At 45.5% G+C, this 22,819-nt stretch overlaps 1 protein-coding gene across 1 annotated transcript in view; it reads right to left on the minus strand.

The window, feature by feature from the left end:
• Positions 1-947: 947 nt before the first annotated feature.
• Positions 948-22,819, minus strand: part of LOC137380927 (kinase non-catalytic C-lobe domain-containing protein 1) — a 246,918-nt gene continuing 225,046 nt past the window's right edge. The window contains exons 26-30 of the mRNA XM_068053335.1: positions 20,231-20,366; positions 14,063-14,185; positions 9,319-9,378; positions 3,149-3,306; positions 948-1,239 (exon numbers count right to left, since the gene is read on the minus strand). Of these exons, the coding sequence (XP_067909436.1) occupies positions 1,008-1,239; positions 3,149-3,306; positions 9,319-9,378; positions 14,063-14,185; positions 20,231-20,366 (709 nt within the window). The 3' untranslated portion in view covers positions 948-1,007. The remainder of the gene's footprint in view (positions 1,240-3,148; positions 3,307-9,318; positions 9,379-14,062; positions 14,186-20,230; positions 20,367-22,819) is intronic.

Genomic DNA, 22,819 nt, shown 5'->3' on the forward strand with positions numbered 1-22,819 from the left:
ATCTCTCAGCTGGGAGCAGTGGAGATTGTGGGGAAACATTCCTGTGAGATAGTTTACTGTGTTGCAAAGGCTACAGAAAATGTAATTGTTTTAGTAAGTATTTGCACATTATCAAAGAAAATATGTTCAACGTAACAGATCCCCTCATTATGTAGCAAATAAATTAATAAGCTGATATGTGAAAAGGAATTGTAGGTTCCAAACAACACTTAAAACACATCACTTCCCTTCATTATCTAATTCCTAACAATAAGTGTTTGGCAAACAAATTAAAATGCATTTGCCAAACAGTGCCCTTAAATGAACCACAAAATTATGGATTTCCAGTTTTGATTCAACAGCTCATGACTCACCACATACACTACCCAAACAAATTCAGATTGCTCCTTTTGAACTGAAAGTAGAGAAAGTAAAAGAAACATAAAGAAAACTTTACAAAGGGTACAATGGGCAAACTTTACATAGAATATACAGCACAGAAACAGTCCATTTGGCCCAAACAGTCTATGCCAATGTTATTTCTCCAGTCAAGCTTGGCAGAATAGTTTAATTTGTTGGCAGGGAATATGATGTTGGATACTTCAATTAATTTTAAAATCAATGCCCACACTGAAGAAGATATTTAGGACACATTTCCTGAGTAGATTAAATTATAAAAATGAGTTCTTAGAGACTAACAACAGGGAAGCATTTGTGTGCTAAATTTAAGTTGTTTGGAGCCTGCTGTTCCCTAGTAAACGTAAAGAATGATTTAACTTCTGATGTATTGATGCTTGTAGTTAGATATCATTTTACTGTACAATAAAAGTGCAATATCATATAAATCACTCATTATTATGAAACATAATAGAAATCTTCAAAAGGAGCATCTGTTTTATAATAGAATAAATTAATCTTTCTACTAATTATACAGGTAACTGTAACATTCAGGAAGACGCTACTGGTTAATCTCCCTAATAAAAGAAATGGAAGTTTATTTTGAAGAACAGATGTATAGGTTTAAAGTGTTACTGAAATGTTGCTTTCACCTTGCGAAGTGTATCTTGAATCTTGCGTGAGTGCCATTCAGTTGACGACTGGTAAAAATTAGTTTTATTTTCCGCAGCAAGAACTTGGATGTCCGCTCCGCTGAAATTATATATTTGTTGCCTCAGATGAGTTTGCAGCTCCAGATCAGGGGTGAACACATACAGTTTCTCTTGGAATGCACGAATCTGACTAACCACCTTTGCTATTTTCCTTAAAATCAAAAATATAAGAAATGTGTAAGTATCACTTATTACAAATATGGCAGATTGGATACCAGACACTGATACAGAACCATTATTATTACAGACCACTGTCCTAACACCATAACCTCACAGTAAAGGAACAGCTAACTATTGAAAATTTCTGTTATGAGAAGTGAGCAGCATCATTAACAGGAGAGAATAGTGTTACTTAATTGCTGCTTTGGTCTGAGGTCCTGCTTTACCAGATTCACCAATTTGGGTATTCAGGCTGGAATTTTACCCCCCTACCCCAGGAGTGGGCTGGGAGGCGGGGTGGTATAATACCAGCAGTGGCCGGGCACTTCACCACTGGTGGTGGCCGCCCACTTAAACCTGGCAGCCTCCTTGCAGGCTGGGGGAGTGGGGGACGTGGGGGGTGCGGGCCCTCCTGGCTGGGCACTCTGTGTCCCACGCAGAGTCCCCACAGCAGGACAAGCCGCCCTTGCTGGAATACATCCCCCCGCCCTCTGGGACCCAGCCGATTGTCTCCAGCGAGGCCTGAAACCCCACTCACCTTTATTGGGGCCAGCATCCATGCTGCTCCTCTCGCTGGGTGCGGTTCCAGCAGTGGCCACCGTTCCTGGTGGCACTGCTGGGACTGAGGAGCTGCCGGTCCTCTGATTTGCCAGAGGCTCTTCGAGGCAGGACTTCCTGCCTCAGCGGGGCGGAAGTCCCAACTGAGGCCAATTAAGGGCCTGGGCCATGTAAATTTACAGCGTGTCTTCCAGGCCCGGTGGTGGTGTGCTTACCCCCGACTTTTAGCTGGTGGGCGGGGCCTCCAGCACAATGTAAAATTCTTGCCAAAGAGTCTCAGGATTATAGAGGGAGGGAATGTATGGTAAAGGAAGGGTGTGTAATATAGCATACTGGCAGATTAGGGGAAAATATTAAGGGCTGATTCTTGTTCTCCCATCGCCGGGAGCGGCAATTGGTGAAGAAAATGGCGGCCAGCACGCACATTTCCCACGCCGCCGTGATTTTGCGTCCGGCACCTACTTAGCATATGCGCGCCGGCCGCCCACCTCGCATCCCCTCTCCCCAATTACATGTCGGGGGCAGCCTTGGCGATGCGTTCACGGTGTCACCTGATGAAGTAGCAGGTACTGGCACTCTTTCTAAAAGGCTGCCAGCTCTGCAAACCCCATAACATAGTGCAGAGTTGACCCTTTCTTCCCCCCAAACATAACAGAATGCAGAGTTGACTCTTTCCCCACCTCGGTGACGCCAGCTTTCCCTGGACGGGAAAGTGAAGGCGCATGAGTGCTGCACATCGTGCTGAAGATTGGGAACGGAAGGTAAGAATGCTGCAGATTACATTTTAATTAGTGCAAAAATGTAATTTAAATGTGCAACCTTGGTTCCCATTGCAGAGCAGCAGAGGGGCCGCCATGGAGCTTCCCCGCCGCTGGGAAGATCGGGCCCAGCAATCCCAACGTCGGGTTCCATGGCGGGCCGCTGCCACTCCGATTCTCCCAGCTGCGCCCACCCCTCCCCGCTACGGCACCCGATGTTGGGCTGGGAACAAAATCCAGCCCTAAGAATTTTTATACTCTTATGAAGAGCTTGGTCGAATATTCCCAATAGAAATAAAACACTGATGGGCTCTGGTGGCCTTAAAATTTAACTTTGAATTATTATAGTCAAATTATTATAGTGGCAATTTTTTCATGGATAGGTTGAAAGCTGAACTCTTGCCTTTCAGCTGTCGATGTTTAATACAGAATTTAAGAGAACAGAAACATCGTAGTGCAAAATTCAATTATCATTCATTTTACAACATAAATATAACTATTTGGACCAGCTAAACTACTTCCTGGGCAAGAACAACCCAGTATTTCTGAAAATGTTAATGACTTTTCTAAGTTTGCCGTACTCACCTTAGTTTTGGCCATTTGTAAGTGCCATTAGCCATGGTAAAAGCACCAATTTCTAGTTGTTGGACATGCATTGCCAGAATGCGAGCACAAGGTATTGTTGGTTGTTTCCTGAAACTATCTCCCTCCATCAGACAAAGGCTGTCACTCTTCAGGAAAACCTGATAAACCATATCAAAAGTGTTCAATAATTAGAAAATACACATCATATACTTACTCAAATTCAGATCATGTTTAATTTATGTACGTTTCTTGGAATTCAATTATTTTGCATACTAGAAAGAGGTGTATGTGGTGCTGACTTAAACAGATAGGAAAAATTATCAGCCAATTTTGAGTAGCACTTTTACACATATGGGCTGGGATTTTGAGTCCCGCGGCATTCCCGAAAGCAGGACTGGAAGTTGGAGAGAAGACAAGGCATGCAGTGGAATGCATGGTACCATGATTGTGCACAAAGTTGACGATTGCCATTTTTTATGTGCTTGGATGTGTCATGCAAAAGTCAGTCCAGAATGAGTGATGTGAATGCATGTATACAATGGGTGTGATGCGTCTTTTGACATGTCATTAAATCTGCAGTTTCCTGCAGGATAAATGCACCCAGAACCAACATAAGCAGGCAAAGACAGGAGGAAGTGTCTCATACATCAGGGTCCTGACACCGGCTGAGGAGGTGGTAGCAGAAACAGCGAGAGAGAAGGGAGGAAGAGTAATCGCAGATGACAAGGTAGGATCCTCAAGGCGTAAGGAAGTGTCATCTTCAGTCTTGCAGCCATATGTGCAGCCCAAAGGAAAGTGAGTGAACTCATGTTCAGCTGATGCTTAATGTGCCTCTGTTTGTGTCTCCACTGCAGCGATTAGACACTGAGGAGCAGTGCTGAAACTAGGCTTAAGGTTGGTCAGGGCGGGAGGGGTCTTGGCAGTGTGCCTTTGAACGAGGGACACTCCCCCCAACCCCTGGGAGTCAGCCCGCACGGTTTTTTGTGCCGTGCTTCCTGTGCAGTGACAGGCCGCCTGCTGCACAGGTAATTGTGGATACGGTGGGAAGAGGCCCTTAACTGGGGGTTAATTGTCCAGTTAAGGGCCTCAGTTGGAAGTGGGGTGGGAAGGCCATTCACATGCCTTCCTGCCACGGACTAAATTTCGGCAGAGACGGGATAGTGGCAGCAAACCCCCTGCCACCATCCCACCCGATTTTATGCTCTCTCTGCTTCCAAACCCACCGCGGGGGACAGCATAAAATTTCACCCAAAAACTTGTGGTAAAAGCATACGAAAGCAGCGGATGATGAATTGGGAATTACTGAAATTGCTCTCTGCTGCAAAACTTAATTATATATAAAGGCCACCATTGATAAGCACCAAAGGTGTTTTATGAGATTCTACTTATTTGCAAAAAAAGGCAGCTGGGGGTATTGTATCTTTACATTTCAATATAAATACTTCTGATTCAGTTCACAAATGTGCGCATTTGCCTTTTTCATTGCTGATTTTATGGTAAAAGTATTTATCTAGAGTTATATATCGGCGACATATTTTGTATTTTTTTCACTTGCTAGATGAGATGACCTGCTAGATAGTATTTTACAGGAGCAATTTTTAACTGCAGAGCGATACACTGAAAGGCGAGTGAATCTACAGAAATTTTTTTAAAAAGTCAACGGTTATTTAATAAGGTTACAGCAGACCTAGAAAACCAGATACATTTTCCTGGTATTTTACACTGTAGATAATCAACTGACTTTAACAAGGGCCTATCATGGATGAGCTGGACATACAGCCAACCAAATCGGAACTCAGTGATGCCATTGATTCCCTAGCCAGCGGAAAAGCCCCTGGGAAGGACAGCATTACCCCTGAAATAATCAAGAGTGCCAAGCCTGCTATACTCTCAGCACTACATGAACTGCTATGCCTGTGCTGGGACGAGGGAGCAGTACCCCAGGACATGCGCGATACCAACATCATCACCCTCTATAAAAACAAAGGTGACCGCGGTGACTGCAACAACTACCGTGGAATCTCCCTGCTCAGCATAGTGGGGAAAGTCTTTGCTCGAGTCGCTCTGAACAGGCTCCAGAAGCTGGCCGAGCGCGTCTACCCTGAGGCACAGTGTGGCTTTCGTGCAGAGAGATCGACTATTGACATGCTGTTCTCCCTTCGTCAGATACAGGAGAAATGCCGTGAACAACAGATGCCCCTCTACATTGCTTTCATTGATCTCACCAAAGCCTTTGACCTCGTCAGCAGACGTGGTCTCTTCAGACTACTAGAAAAGATCGGATGTCCACCAAAGCTACTAAGTATCATCACCTCATTCCATGACAATATGAAAGGCACAATTCAACATGGTGGCTCCTCATCAGAGCCCTTTCCTATCCTGAGTGGTGTGAAACAGGGCTGTGTTCTCGCACCCACACTTTTTGGGATTTTCTTCTCCCTGCTGCTTTCACATGCGTTCAAATCCTCTGAAGAAGGAATTTTCCTCCTCACAAGATCAGGGGGCAGGTTGTTCAACCTTGCCCGTCCAAGAGCGCAGTCCAAAGTACGGAAAGTCCTCATCAGAGAACTCCTCTTTGCTGACGATGCTGCTTTAACATCTCACACTGAAGAATGCCTGCAGAGTCTCATCGACAGGTTTGCGTCTGCCTGCAATGAATTTGGCCTAACCATCAGCCTCAAGAAAACGAACATCATGGGGCAGGATGTCAGAAATGCTCCATCCATCAATATTGGCGACCACGCTCTGGAAGTGGTTCAAGAGTTCACCTACCTAGGCTCAACTATCACCAGTAACCTGTCTCTAGATGCAGAAATCAACAAGCGCATGGGTAAGGCTTCCACTGCTATGTCCAGACTGGCCAAGAGAGTGTGGGAAAATGGCGCACTGACACGGAACACAAAAGTCCGAGTGTATCAGGCCTGTGTCCTCAGTACCTTGCTCTACGGCAGCGAGGCCTGGACAACGTATGCCAGCCAAGAGCGACGTCTCAATTCATTCCATCTTCGCTGCCTTCGGAGAATACTTGGCATCAGGTGGCAGGACTATATCTCCAACACAGAAGTCCTTGAAGCGGCCAACACCCCCAGCTTATACACACTACTGAGTCAGCGGCGCTTGAGATGGCTTGGCCATGTGAGCCGCATGGAAGATGGCAGGATCCCCAAAGACACATTGTACAGCGAGCTCGCCACTGGTATCAGACCCACCGGCCGTCCATGTCTCCGTTATAAAGACGTCTGCAAACGTGACATGAAATCGTGTGACATTGATCACAAGTCGTGGGAGTCAGTTGCCAGCATTCGCCAGAGCTGGCGGGCAGCCATAAAGACAGGGCTAAATTGTGGCGAGTCGAAGAGACTTAGTAGTTGGCAGGAAAAAAGACAGAGGCGCAAGGGGAGAGCCAACTGTGCAACAGCCCCAACAAACAAATTTCTCTGCAGCACCTGTGGAAGAGCCTGTCACTCCAGAATTGGCCTTTATAGCCACTCCAGGCGCTGCTTCACAAACCACTGACCACCTCCAGGCGCGTATCCATTGTCTCTCGAGATAAGGAGGCCCAAAAGAAAGATCATTGACTGTTGGTTGCATCTGTAATCCACAAAAATACATTCTGTGGTCAAGTAACATAAGAATGGGCAACAGTGATGAGTACACAAGTCTCATGAAACTGACCCTGATGACTGTTGGAGCATCAATAAAGTTCAAGAAATATTAAGAAGTCAAAGGTACAGAATGCCATGGCAGTGCAGAATAAAACGATCAACAAAAGAATGACCACAAAATGAACTTGCAAATGTGCTGATTTGAGCTTAACTTGATTTTTTTTTCTTGAGCCAACTATTTTCCAAACTATTGGCAATTGTGGAGGACCACAAACTTAGTTTTGATATGCAATGCTATTTTAACCTCTATCAATTGTAGAATGTAATAAATGTTTCAAAATAAAGATATCAGTAATGCTCTGTAGTGCTAATAATGTAGTTTTCATGAATAGGCCTCATTAGTAACAGTAAGCATAGATTAAAAGGTTGGAAAGTGGAAGAGATGATTTGAAACTTGGCTGAATTTAGGCATGTTCTTGTGAGGGACAGAGAGTTTAAAACACTTGTTCTGTGGATGAGGAAGTATGAAATGTACCCTTTCACCATTCACATCTTTAAAGGTTTCACTAACTTGCTTCATATCTGCAAATGTTTTAGTGCCTTTTGTTGAATTTTCATATATACAACACTTTAGTTTGGACTTTTAAAGTTTTTCTCACGTACCAGTATCTACCAGTAAAAAGAGTTTCACTGTAATTTTCCATAGCTCCCCACTTGCACAATGGATATTCTTGTTTTAAAATTCCTCTTTGTCTCTGGGAACTAGACTAAAATGGGGATTGTGGAGGATTACCTGAAGGGAGGACTGCCTTTACCTTAAGCAGAGACACTAATGTGCCAGTAAGCGAGCCCACAGACGCTGCTTGAACTCCTTGAGCATGTCTGTGCGGGTATGCTTTTAGCACTTAGGCTTGACCCCAGATGCAGGTTAGGGCCTTGAAAGATGGGACTGTGCAAGATTTTTGATTCTACATTGCATCTTGCTGATCTGGACTCCTGATGCGTAGACATTGTCAGGCAAGCCTCCCCAACTACCAAGACTGAGGCACACATTATTTGGCCACATGAACAGTAAAACTTAAAATTGCAAGCCCCTGACTGGAAAGATATTTGCATAGTAACAGACAGTGTTGGAACAATGAGGAACCAGTCCCTGCCCCAATACACAGAAGAGACCTGGTCAAACCAGCTGGTCACCTGACCACCTGCTGGCCAACTAGGGGAGTTTTAAATTGGAAAAACAGAATTTGAACTCAGAAAAGCTGTGTGCTCCCGGTTGGGACAGAACCTCCTCTCCAGTCCTGCCTGCCTCCATCTCTTTCCCATGGAACTGAATCTTGTGAAAACACGTGCACCTCAAAGAAAGAAATGTTCCCTACGTGAACAAGGTTTAAGAAGAACACTGGGCCCCAAGGAACAGCAAGACTACCGACAATCAAGTGAGCTTGAAGCACAATAAAAAAAACCCTGTTCGAGATTGCCTCAAACCTTTCGCTTTATAATTTCTTCTTCTCTTTTCTGTCCCTATTTGCATGTGTGTATCGCGTGTGCATGCTAGTGTGGGCGTGTCCTATATCTGTAGGCGTTAACCATATTAGAGTTTATGTTTAAGGTTTAATAAATTTAATTTGCAAAGCTTTATTTTTCAGTCAGCTAATTAAAAACCAAACAACTGTCAGTTTGAGTATATGTATGCAAATGCGGGAGTTAGATTTTTAAATAAGAAGTTATAAGGTCTTTAGATATTGGTGTATCTCAATAGTGTTTAAGATTTTAGTTTTTTAAATAAATAGTTAATTTGTTGATACCTAAAGATACCTGGTTTGGTTCACTTCATTCAGGGATTACTAGATTGTTCAATTTGGCTGTTTTTTCCCCCGATTTGGAAATCTTAAAGAAATATGATGCGACCTGTGGAGTGACGGGACTGAATTGTTGCTCCCACCGCGATCAGAATCATATATTTTTATTGGGGGCTTTGTCCTGAGCGGTCGTAACAGAACCTGCTTAGCATCTGCTGTCATGAATGGTATATTCATGACTTCTGAAGAAGGGCCCTTAAGTTCTGAATTGGACAAAGCTCTTCATGCCCGTCTCATACAGTTACATGATTAGTTAGTTTACCCATTGAACAGAGGGTAGGGTGTTATACCATTCTATCATCGGCTGACGGAATTTATTTTTTGCCTCTATATTGGTTTTCCTTTCACTTAATTTATGTCTGTGAATTCTCCCACTTCCAGTCTTGGCCAAGCTTGACAAATCTTTGAAAATGATCTCGAAGCTTGATGAAGGTTGAAATTAATATCTGTCCCAAATGCTGACAAGTTTTAAGTGCATATATTTCCTTAATTTGGACTTGAATGAACAAAATTTATGTTTGGCTCATTGGGCTTGACTCGTTGCACAAGTGCAAAGCTACACGGGTAATAATTATTCAAATACACTGGTGAACATTTCAGGGCAGTCAGTTCACTGTCTCACTGGCACATGTCTCTCCAACAATATGATACCTAAACACCTAAATTGTGCAGATAGAGGAATTTTAGGCACTTTTTTCAGTACCTGTACAGCAGTCAGTTCCTCTGTAATTTCCAATGCCTTTGAGGACAAGCTTTTCCACGACTGAAAATAAAAGAAAATTTCAGAATACTGCAACAAGTTTTAGACACAAACAGCAGAAGCAAAGTAATTTTTTGTTAGTGAAAGATAAAAAGTTTATTTTAGCAGTTTCTCGACATCTGTCAAAAATTTTAACAGTTTATTGTGACTAACAATATGAATATTTATACATAGATACAAGAAATACTTAAGAGAACTGCCTATAGCACAACTAATGGATTATTAGTGGATTGGAGATTTTGGGCTGCTTGTAATTCAAGGCCATGTTGTGGAAGCAAACCAACAGCAGTTCACTTTGTTGTAAGGCCAGTTCCATTCACCCAGTCACAGAGCTGAAATTGTGGTCTTCACAGGTAGTCTGCCATTCAGATAATTACTCTGTGATGACCTTATGACTAAAAGAGGTTGTGTGGTGTGAATGTATGATGTGGGAAATAAGGGAAGTGCAATTAGAAATTAAAAAGAATAAAACTATATACAGCTATATACAAGGGAGGCAGTGGCGTAGTGGTAATGTCACTAGAATAATAACACAGAGCCCCACCACGGCCAATGGTGGAATTTAAATTTAATTCATAAATTTAGAATTAAAAAGCTAATCTAGTGGTGATCCTGAAACCATCTGGTTCACTAATATCCTTTAGGGAAGGAAATCTGCCGTCCTTACCTGGTCTGGCCTATATGTGACTCCAGACCCACAGCAATGTGGTTGACTCTTATATGCCCTCTTAAATGGCTTTTTATAACAATTGACAATGGTTTCATGGTCACCATTGGACTAGCTTTATAATTGCGGAAATTTTTTATTAATTGAATTCGAATTTCACTAACTACCATGTTCCCAAAGCACTGGCCTGGGCCTCTGCATTGCTAGTTCAGTGACATTACCATTATGCCACCACCTCCCGACTACTAGCTGCTATACTGGGTCTGCGTCAGGTGGTGAGGGAACTAACAAGAGGGAAAAACTGACTTGACCTCGTCCTCACCAATCTATCTGTCTACAGTATTAGTAGAAGTCACCACCTCACAGTCCTTGTGGGGACAACGTCTTGCCTTCACACTGATGGTACCCACCATCGTGTTGTGTGGTACTACCACCATGCTAAAAGGGATAAATTTTGAACAGATCTAGCAACTCAAAACTGGGCATCCATGAGGCACTGTGGGCCATCAGCAGCAGCAGAATTGTATTCAACCATAATCTGTAACCTCATGGCCCGGCATATCCCCCACTCTACCATTACCATCAAGCCGGGGGACCAAACCTGCTTCAATGAAGAGTGCAGGAGGGCATGCCAGGAGCAGCACCAGGCAAACCTAAAAATGAGGTGTCACTCTGGTGAAGCTACAACACAGGACTACTTGCATGCCAAACAGTGGAATCAGGCATGCAATTGACATGGCTAAGCGATCCCACAACCAACGCATCAGATCTAAGCTCTGCAGTCCTGCCACATCCAGTCGTGAGTGGTGGTGGACAATTAAACAACTGACAGGAGGAGGTGGCACCACAAACATCCCCATCCTCAATGATGGGGGAGGCCAGCACATCAGTGCAAAAGACAAGGCTGAAGCATTTGCATCCATCTTCAGCCAGAAGTGCCTAGTGAATGATCCATCTCGGCCTCATCCTGAGGTCCCCAGCATCACGGATGCCAGTTTTCAGCCAATTCGATTCACTGCATGTGATATCAAGAAACAGCTGAAGGCAATGGACATTGCAAAGGCTATAGGCCCTGTCAACATTCTGGCAATAGTACTGAAGACTTGTGCCCCAGAACTAGCTGCACCCCTAGCCAAGCTGTTCTAGTACAGCTACAACACTGGCATCTACCCGGCAATGTGGAAAATTGCCCAGCTATGTCCTGTGTACAAAAATCAGGACAAATCCAACCTGGCCAACTACCGGCCTATCAATCTACTCTCAATCATCAGTAAAGTGATGGAAGGGGTTGTCAATAGTGCTATAAAGTGGGACTTGCTCAGCAATAACCTGCTCACTGATGCTCAGTTTCAGTTCTACCAGGGCCACTCAGCTCCTAACCTCATTACAGTCTTGGTCCAAACATTGACAAAAGAGATGAACTCAAAAGGTGAGTTAAGAGTGACTGCCCTTGACATCAAGGCAGCATTTGACTGAGTATGGCATCAATAAGCCTGAGCAAAACAGGAATCAATGGGATAAAAACAAGAAATGCTGGAACCACTCAGCAGGTCTGGCAGCATCTGTGAAAAGAGAAGCAGAGTTAACGTTTCGGGTCAGTGACCCTTCTTCGGAACTGACAAATATTAGAAAAGTCACAGGTTATAAGCAAGTGAGGTGGGGGTGGGGCAAGAGATAACAAAGGAGGTCTAGATTGGACCAGGCCACATAGCTGACCAAAAGATCACGGAGCAAAGGCAAACAATATGTTAATGGGAATCAATGGGAATCAGGGGGAAAACTCTCCGCTGGCTGGAGTCACACTTAGCACAAAGGAAGATGGTTGTGGTTGTTTGAGGTCAATCATCTCAGTCCCAGGACATCACTGCAGGATTTCCTCAGCGTAGTGTCTGAGGCCTAACCATCATCAGCTGCTTCATCATCGACCTTCCCTCCACCATCAGGTCAGAAGTGGGGATGTTTGCTGATAATTGCACAATGTTCTGCACCATTCATGACTCCTCAGATACTGAAGCAGCCCATGTCCATATGCAGCAAGACCTGGACAACATCCAGGCTTGGGCTGATAAGTGGCAAGCAACATCTGTGCCACACAAGTGCCATACAATGACCATCTCAAACAAGATAGAATCTAACCATTTCCCCTTGACTTTCAATGGCATTACCATTGCTGAAACCTCAACTGTCATATTCGGGGTCACCATTGACCAGAAACTGAACTGGACCAGCCACATAAATGCTGTGGCTATATCAGCAGGTCAGAGGCTGGGAATTCTGCGGCGAGTAACTCACCTCCTGTCTCCCCAATGCCTGTCCACTATCTACAAGGCACAAGTCCGGAGTGCGATGGAATACTCTCCACTTGCCTGGATGAGTGCAGCTCCAATAACACTCAAGAAGCTTGACACCATCCAAGACAAATTGCCCGCTTGATTGGCACTCCATTCACCATATTCAGCATTCACTCCCTCCGCCACCGCGCACAGTGGCAGCAGTGTGTACCATCTACAAGATGCACTGCAGCAACTCAGCAAGGCGCCTTCGACAGCACCTTCCAAACCCGCGACTTCTACCACCTAGAAGGACAAGGGCAGCAGATGCATGTTCCCCTCCAAGCCACACACTATCCTGACTTGGAACTATATCGCCGTTCCTTCACTGTTGCTGGATCAAGATCCTGGAACTCCCTTCCTAACAGCACTGTTGGTGCTGCAGTGGTTCAAGAAGGCAGTGGTTCAAGAAGGCAGCTCACCACCACCTTCTCAAGGACAATTAGGGATGCGCAATAAATGCTGGCCAGCCAGCAACACCCACATCCCCTGAACGTATTTAAAAAAAACATTCTTAAAGTTCAAAAGTAAGGAAGCCCAGAGTGAGAAAAAGTCTTTTGGTCAAATATACCTGCTCCATTTAGAGTCCATTTACAGTTATTCCATCAATGACTGCCCCCACCCCACTTCCTTCTCCTCCTCCTTAGAAAATGGATAAGCAGAACTGTTAATATCTCTTTACTCTAAGCTCTCCTAATCTGCAGGTAACAATCTCGTTCACTTTTAATGGTGCAACCGGATCCTTAATCACCTACTTTCTCTGGGAGTCTATTTCATACATCCACTATGTTCAGGAGAAGAAAAAAAGTGTTCTTCTATTTCTAACTTTGCTCGAAGCTTGTAATCCATCTCGCAGAGACCTTCATTTTTTTCCACAGGAAGTTTCACTTTTGAATCCAGTCCAGACATAGGAGACAATACTAGTTACTAAAATGTCACAACTGAATTTCCTTTAGATATCCTCAGCTTTGTATCAGGTGCACTTAAGTATTTAAAATTAATTTTTTTTTTCCATTTCTAATATTTCCACATCTCCGGAATCTGATGTGTACTGGGGTACTGTTGCCACAGGATTACTGGCCTCCACTACTTCAACCATGTGGCAATGCATCATGTGTGAGTTTTGATCTCATCAGCAGACTATTTGGCTTTTGGGAATATTACAGTAGAATAAAATGATGTCCTCACCTAAGTGGCATAGTTTTCCAGTAGAAGTCAGTGGATAGAAATTAGAAATATGAATCCTGGCTGATTTTTCTTTGTCAAGCGCAGGGCTGCTGAGGTCAATATAAAAACATCAATGTAATTGGTTTAAACTCTATGAAGAGTCCAGTATTTTGTTCAGGAGAATGTCAATTACAGAGAATGCATCAGTGGTGATGCTGACAGCACAAGGTTGGAAATATACATTAAAGGACCACAACATTGCATGGATCACTAATCAGACTAACATAGGACAGTTTTGTTTTTACACTTCAAGTAAAAAGAGTTGTTGATAACCTGTGACACTGATTGGTCTTGCTTCAATTAGAAGTCAGTAGAGATCTGGCTAGGGTTGAAGTTGTGTGATATGTAATGGCTAAATCCAGCATGAAGTGTAGCATGGAGAGGAACATTTTGGTTAAGCTTGCACATATGACAGACTGATCGAAGTAGTATGGGTTCTTTTCCAACCACAGTATTTACTTACAGGTAATTGGCGCACTATCAGGTTTTCCAGGCTACTTAGAATCTGCATGGCTGTGGCAAAATTTCTCAATTCATAACAAAACTTTGCAATAGATAGAAATTTTGATAGTAGTGCATTTTGTGCCTGCAAAGGACAAAAAGATAAACACATCTCAAGGATTACTATTTTTTTCTTTTAGAGTAAAGAACTGTAGATATGCACATTTTTCGACATAATTTATGACCTGCCAACAAAGTTACTATGGGCTGGATTTTAAGAGCAGAGCTCAAAAAATGGCAGCCTGCATGCACATGGAGGACCAATCATGTGGAGGGGGCTGGTTGTCGTTGCCGGCAATGGCACCATTTTTAAGGGCAGCCAGCCCTGCCGCATATTTAAATTTTTAAAGCTGCACACCTCCAAAATCTATCAAATAAATTTCTAATGCCCCTTACCCAGCCCCCAATTTGCCCTTTCCCTCCCAAAACATTTACCTTTTAAATCTGACCTTCCCCCACCAGACTGCACGAAGTTTAAAGTTCACCCCCCCCCCACTATTCCCTACACCCATTACGTTATTTGACCACACCCCTGCAGTGAAAATCTTAACTCCTCTTCCCTCCCACCAGTGTCATGCCGGCTTTCCCCGGATGGGGAATTGAAGGCCTGGGAGTGCTGGAAGATGTCAGGTAAGTTTATTTAAATTTATTCATGTAATTCATTTAGATATTGAAATGCTATTCCCATCAGGCGTGCCGCCATGGAGCCTCACTGCCACTGGGAGGAACAGGCTGGGTCCTCCCAGTGAAAGCCACCCTGGCAGGCCGCTGCGGGCCCATATTCCGGCCTCCCCCACCACAGAGCCCTATGCCGCGGGCTTGGTAAAATCCAGCCCGATGTGTGTGATTTCCAAGAGTATGATTTTGCTAGTAGGAACAAAAAACTATCTTCCATTCATAACGCATGATAATAAAATTGTTTCAAGACTTCTCAAGTATCTAATAAATGAGTTTAAGCATTGACAATTTTTGTACAATGCCTCCACACCAATTTCAAGAAGGATAATTTTCAGACCAAGGTTTCGAGGCACCTGTCACTACTGTAGTGGAGAAATGTGAACATATTTTTGGTGAGGCAGGGTAGCTCTTATCTGCATAAATAAGGTACCAAGTATGAACATTTGTCACAGACTTAGAGTTTGGCAGGTGGTCTACAAAGGTATGCAGGAACATTAGGCATGAATACTACTTTGACGTACTGGCGCAAGATATGAAGGTATATGAGAAATTTTTGACATGTTTATGCTAAAAATGCTGTTCTAACAGAAAAATTGTTGCAAATGACATAACAATAGTGAAAAAAGCAGGAGGATTAAAATACATTATACACATAATGGGCTGAATTTTACCAGCCCTCCAATGTCAGGGGTCGTGGCAGGGGGGCCCACAATATTCTAGCAGAGGAGGCCCGCCACGACCCCTGATGGTGTGAATGGTCCACCCCATTTTACTGGAAGCAGCGGGACTTCGGTGCGGGCCCCGCCGCTTGGTGGCAGCACCCCAATTTAAATATGTTAAGCGCTACTTAGCCCGCCTGATTATGCATCCCGCTGCTCGTAGCTCCTCAGTTCCACATTATTCGCTGAACAGGTGGCTGTCACGTGCCGTCTCATTCACAAATGCGAAAAGCTGATGGGACAGCAGAAGAGGGAGCAATCGGAGACAGTGCAGGTAAGTCTCTGTAAACCGGGGTCCACTCTGCATACTGGAAGAGAGGTGGGAGGGGGGATGGGTTGAACGGGGCCTCAACTCTGCATACTGGAAGGGAGGTGGGTTGGGATTAATGGGGGCACAGCTCTGCAGGCATCAAGGGAGGTACCATGTATCCCCCTCCGTAAATGGTGACCGCTCTGTGTGTTTGTGTGTGTGAAGGAGCAATGGCACTCCAGTCACCCTGTGTGTGGGGAAGCTGCCAGAAACGGTAGTCGTGTAAAGGTTATCTGGCTGGTGGGGGCAATCGATGCAGCTGGCAGAATCTTTATGGGGTCATGCTGTGCCACTCTGACTGTGAGCTAAGATGGTCAATGCCATGCCAGGCCACATAGTTGATCCATGAAAACACCTGATGTACCCATCAACACCAATGCCTGTCCTGTTAGGAACCTCTGAAAAAACAAAGGATACAGCTTTATTTGGCATGTGGAGATGGGTATGGCTCATCCTAGATTGTCTGATCTGCTTCTCCTGAGGATCCATATGTGCCGCAGTCTGAACCAACAGGCAGGTGCAGCCCACGGATAGGCCCCCGGTTGTGAACAGCAGCCCCCAAGGGGAGCTCGCCACTATAGAACGCCAAGCATCTCCAGGTCCTACATGACATACCTGCAGGCGTTAGAACACCAGTGTCAGAGGTGACTGCGGATGTTGAGAGAGGTGGTGACACATCTCTGTGCCCTGCTCAACGATGACCTACAGACCATAGGCTTCAATGGACAGCCTATGCCCATGGCCCTCATAGTGACAATGGCTCTTAACCTTCACACCAATGCAGTATTCCAGGGACCAACCGAAGACCTTTGCGGGGTCACACAGTCAGCAGTGCAGCGCTGCATCAGGGAGGTCACCGATGCCCTGCACCGGAGGGGCAGTGGGTATGTCCGTTTCATGACAGACCTTAACAGCCAGGCCCAGAGGGGCCATCTGTTTCGGCAACATCATCGGATAATCAAAGGTGCAAGGGATCACAGACTGCACCCATGTGGCCGTCAGGCCTCCCCCCAGGCTACCAGCTGCAAACTTTATTATTAAGGGATCCCTCTCAATCTAGGTACAGCTGGTATGTAATCACCGGAGGCGCTTCACGCAAATCTGTGCCCGCTTCTCAGGCAGCTGCCATGACGCCTCCATCCTGCGCCAGCCCCAGCTGTCGCTGCTCTTCACTGAACTGGCTCAGATGGAAGGGTGGCTTCTTGGAGATAAGGGATACCCCTTGCAGACATGGCTCCTAAAACCAGTGAGAGACCCAACCATGGCTACAGAGGGGAGATGCAACGCCAGCCACGGTGCTACAAGAGCCACCATTGAGCTGATGATCGGCATGCTGAAAATGCACTCCCACTTCATGGATGGATCGGGTGGTGTCCTGTACTAGGAGCCGCAAAGGGCAGCTCCTTTCTTTGCTGCCCGCTGTGCTCTGCACAACAACACACCCAATAGGGGGCAGGACTGGCATGATGAGGAGAGGCGTCAGCAGGAATCCTCCTCGGACTAGGAGGACGCTGAGGACTTACAACAGGAAAAGCACATGGGAGGGCAGAGGGCACCCAGGCTCTGCTTTCAGGGCGAGCAGTGAGCTAGGCAGTGGCTTATCAGACAAAGGGTCTCCACTCCATATGAACCACCGTGGGCCCTGCAAGCCACACAGCACCCTCGCTCACCTGCTGTGCAGCAGTCCATATCTGTAACAGCTTTGTCTAAACCATTAGAAGGAGCAGCAGACTGAGCCATTGTCCATGTCCCTGCATGCGTGGAGACACACATGAGTAAGGCCGGCATAACCATGATGTTATTCCGTACATTGACACTCCTGAAAGGCCAACGATGAAAAGGGATGAGACATGAATGGTACATGCTGGCACACATCATTCACACAGAAAAAAGGACACACATGTTAGTGAAGAACATTTAGTGACAAACATATTTAGATTGTAGTGACACCCGTGCATTCCCATTTGTGTCAGTGTGTTTTCTTTAAATGCTTGTGAGTGCCCCTGCTCGGTGCAACCTCTGCACCAGCATCCTGACTGGAGGAAGGCTGCTGATCTGATTGCTCCTTGGCTGTGGATGACTTTGGCGGTCGTCCTCTGCACGCACGAGGCCTGGAGGGCCCCAGCTGGCTGGGGGAATCCTGCAGCCGCGGAGAACCTCAGCTGTCGCAGCTCCTGGAGCTTGAATCACAGGCGGAGGAGTGGAGGGGCTCGTGTCCACATTGGGATCACCTTGAGGGGGCCTCCAGATGTGTCGCACTGGCTCGCCTCCTCCATCTCAGGGTTCCTTGGAACCCCTCTGCTCTCCTGGGAAGGACCATGGGCAGGGACAGTATCCATACCCCGGTCCCTCTCTCACCGAGTCACTGTCTTGGACGTGGCGAGGGATTGTCGGTCAGTGCACATTAATTGATTCTGGCTCACCAAGAGGGCCACCGCCGCCTCAATGGATGAAGCCAGGCGCTCACAGGCCTGGGACATGGCAGCTGTCATGGCCTGGATGGACTCCCCCACCGTCTGCTTAAAGTTGCGCATGGCATGTGGCATCTCCACCTGCTGTTGGCAGTACTTCTGCATCAGCTCCACCATGCCATGTGCTGCCGACATCAGAGGGTCATCAGTATCCTGGGGGCTCAGCATGGGCCTGGCCACTCACAGTCCTCCAACTGTCAGTGGCCTCGGCTGTCTCAGCCTCAGCCAGCTGCTCGGGCACGTGTGCAGTGCTCTCACCAGCTTGTGACCCAGACTCTAAAGCCGAACGAATACCCACCGAGGTGACTGTATCTGCGCTGGTGGAAGGTGCGTTGGTGTCATGGAACGTTGCGTCCTTGGAGGGTGACTGTTCCTCTGAAGTGTGGGAGGGGTCCTGCGCGGCTGGGGTCGGCTCAGAACGTCCGACTGGAAGACACAGTGTCAGTCCTGATGTAGCACATTCCACAATTACAACAGCATTGCATCACAGAACTACAATTCCACATCAATCAGTGTTTATATTTGTCGGAAGTATGTTCACCATGGACCCCAATGTCAACTTCACCAAAGGAGCAGGTCAGCTTGGCTGCTGATATCTCCAGGCCCTCCTCCTCAGTGTCTGTCAGCCATCTTACATCAGCAGCACCTCCACCAGTATGGACGGCCTCCCTTGCATTGTGGGTCCTCTTCGTCTGGAGGAGCAAAGAGGCAGCTATTATGGATGGCATTTCATCAGCACGACACATGTCACAAGAGGGTTAGTGGGCACAAAGGTGAGGATGCTCGGTGCGCATTACGGAGTGCACCACTCATGTAGATGCCATTCTCTGAGCAGCAGACAAGGGTAAGTTCTATCATGCCTTTCTCCATTCATGTCATGCCTTTCCTCCCTGCCCAACCTCCCTTTCATTGGCATGGCAGTGACACACAGTTTCAGTGGAGCCCTGATGTAAAGTTGCACTTACTTTTACGATTCGCAGCAGGCCATTCATCCTTTTGTGACACTGGACCCAGTCTCGGCGGGTGGCCCCACGGCGACTAACCTCCTCTGCCACCTCCAGCCAGGAGGGTCTAGCAGGAGGGTCTTGTCTTGCCATCACTGGGGAAGAGGACCTCCTGCCTTGCTCGCACAGCCTATGGAGAGTGAGCAGGGAGGCATCACTGAACCATGGGCCACCCTGGCATGCCCCTCTGTCTCCATATGGGTAAGTTTTTCTTCCCTCGGATGATTCTGACTCTGCAGTCCAACAGTCGTTTGTTTCAATGTTCTGTGTAGGTGCAGGCCTAGCTGATGTGCTGGCTGCCCTTTAAATAGGGCCCCAGCACATGACCATCAGCTGTGCCGCCATCATCATACTCCTCGATGTAAGATGTCCTGCCTCCCACCATGTCATATTGGGGGAGGGGTGGTAGGATGGCACGTTGCCGTTATGTTAATGAGCCCCCAAGCATAATATAGTGGGGACTCAGAGACGGCCGATTCACGCAGGCAGACCGCCAACATCAAAGCCCTCGTAAAATTCAGGCCAATGATGGGAAAGAGAAGGCATTGAGATCAATTTAAAGGGAAATAACAGCCAAAGGCACAAGAGTAGACAGGGAGAACCCCCATGTAATTTCAGGATCACTATCTCCTAGACAGCATGTATAGGAGGAAAAAGGGGTCAAGAATGAAACTTTGGAGTACTCAAATGATCATTAAATGGATCGCATTGAATCAGATTTTTCATTTTAACAAAATAAGTTTTGTCTGAATAAGTTCTGACTGAATATAAATTGATTTCGAAATTGCAAACAATGATAATTTTGCTGGAAGATGGAGAATTTTTAATCATTCCACAGGGTTAAAAAGTACAGAACATTACAATCCATAAACATATTACAGTTAGGTTACAAATTATAAATTAATTCCTGTCGTAAAGATGTATCTTCAATAAATTGGGAATGCTCACCTTCGGTGTGTCACATGTGACAATTTTCGCAGAGACCCAGTGGCTAACGTTGTCTGCATATCTAATCAGGTGTAGAAGGTATTGGTGTTGTTTGTATTCTGGCACAAATAAACTGCAGCCCTCTGAAGAAACTGATCTATGAATAAAAGTGGCAGAATAAATACATTAAAACTGTTCCATATGTGTGTAAAATTATATTTGTGGATCTCCTGCCTACTCATAATATTGGGCTGAATTTTACAGACCCCCCGACGTCGGGGGTCGTGGCGGTGGGGTGGGGTGACGGCCGGAAAATGCCGCCACGGGCCTCGACGCCGGGAAGGCCTGGCCCGATATTGCTGGTGGCGGCGAGGCCTTGTGACGGCAACCCACCAACCCCCCCCACCTCCAGCCACCACTTGGCGACAGCAGCCAAATTTAAATATTTAAATTAACAAATAAATGACCCGCCCGCTCCCGCCGTCTGTTCCCGAGTGATATTGGTGTTGGTGTCCGGCACTCACATGCCTTCGGGTCCCAGTCCAGGAGTAGCTAAGTTTTTCAGTGCGGGAGTGGGGAGCTGGGTAAAACTAATATCATTGATTTTAGGGGATGGTGGGAAGGGGTAAAGATTGAAGTTTATAAACTTTGGTGGGGGGAAGGTCAGGTAGGCAGGGAACATGTTTTGGGGGGGGGGGGAGAGGGAAAGTAGTTAATTACATGGTTATTGGGGGGTGGGAGGGGGCAAATTAAATGTTTTTCTAATTTTTTTCCAACATCTCTCTTTAAAAATTTAAATTAAATGGAAGAGCTCGAAGCCCTTTAAAAATGGCCTCAGCGCCTGCGCAAAGACCGCTGGTGCCATTGCCGGGGACAGACCGCCTGCCCCCTCCACGCCATCGGGAGAGGTGAGGGGGGGGGCAGTCCACCCCAGCCATTTAAATGAGCTGCCGCGTTTAATACCATGGCGGCTCCGCGAAGTGCGGCCATTGTTTACGTCATCGGCCGCAGCAAAATAAATTTCAGCCCATTAAGCCAGATGTTTATAAGGACAAGTGATATATGACGTAATGTTAAATGTCTTTTTTTGTTGTTAAGGCCACTAAATCCAATTGCTGTTAAATAAACAGAGGGTGAAATCAAAGTTTAATTGGAGATTGCAAAGTGCTTAGAAATTTCCAGCAACTGGTCAATTCCCAATTTTTTTTTCAGCTTGCTCACAGTAAGTCAGATGATATACAGTTTTATTAGGACAGGAGATTTGTTTCATGTAATGGACAATATACTATTATTCTAAGGTGTGTCCCTTTAAGGCAAAAGGCCTGTTAAGTAAACACAAGTTCAGGTTACTCCACATTTAATTGTTTGGGCAGAGAACTCTACCAAGTGCAAAGTGTCCGTCAGCTTTCTCTCCGGCTCAGAAGCACACAGCACACATTAACTGTCTTTATAGAAAATTATTTTGCACCTGCAACAAAGTGTGATTTTGGAGCTTGAAGTAGGTCATGTACTGATGTACTTATTACAATAATAGTGGATCTTCCATGGTTTGCTCAAAAATATTTGGAAGTTCTGCTGTTGGATAACAATAGGGATAATATAATGCCATGTAACAAAATAGGTACTATCAAGGCCACTGACTTATGAAGATTGAATAAATCAAATTCTGTTTTTGTTAAATGGTATTCTGTGATTTGAAGATCAAATTCTGTTATTCTGCTAAACAACCTGAACCCAGGAATATGGGCTAGTATTCTGGAATTTCTTGGGGATCCTCAAATAGGCAGACCTGGGCCTGCACTGGGTGAGTTTCACCTAATAGATTCTGTCACAAACCGACTAAAGGCTCGATATTGTCAGGAATTTGTGGCTTGTTGCTAGAGGCCTGGAATGAGGTTACTACTGAAAAATAATTGAGAATTTAAGCTCTTACCTTTTTAATAATAGAAATGAGTACAGCAAATGGATTGAGACCAGAACAAAATTAACATCTTTACTGAATGCAGGTGTATGCAGTTTTAATGTTGAACACTTTCAACACTTGAGGTCCCAGATCTCATGGAAACGCCCCCACACCTGCTGTGATTGCTTAGTAAGCTGCTCCACAAAAAGCCAAGAACGTAGTTTTTGATGCCATCAGGAATTTCAAGTAATTCTGAATCAGTTTGGGGCGTTTAATATTGCATTCATCTGGATGTGTAAGGTATGTTTTAGTGAAGATTCTCTAAAAGGCCATATAAACACTTGTGTCATGAAAACCATACCTGCCAAAATATTAATTTCGTGATATGGAACATTAATTTTAAACTGTTACTGGACTGAAAAAAAAGCTTGGTTTAAAAGGACAGTGGCTGGAAACATGACAGCTCATTTTGCATTCCAAAAGACAGTTGAAAAAAAAGAGACAATGGGAACTGCTCACTGATTCAATTAACAGAGATTGGTCTGGGCAATAGTGAGCCACATCTTGTCTGTGCTACAGCACTACACCCCCACCAAGAGCCCTGAAATCCACAAACCGCAGAAGCGGTTGTTCCAAATAAGGGGTTAGTCACATGACTAACTTGCTGGCCAAATTGGAGTTTTGAATTGTGCTCACAGAACAGTTGG

This window comes from Heterodontus francisci, chromosome 20 (genome assembly GCF_036365525.1).
Source record: "Heterodontus francisci isolate sHetFra1 chromosome 20, sHetFra1.hap1, whole genome shotgun sequence".
Lineage (NCBI taxonomy): Eukaryota > Metazoa > Chordata > Chondrichthyes > Heterodontiformes > Heterodontidae > Heterodontus > Heterodontus francisci.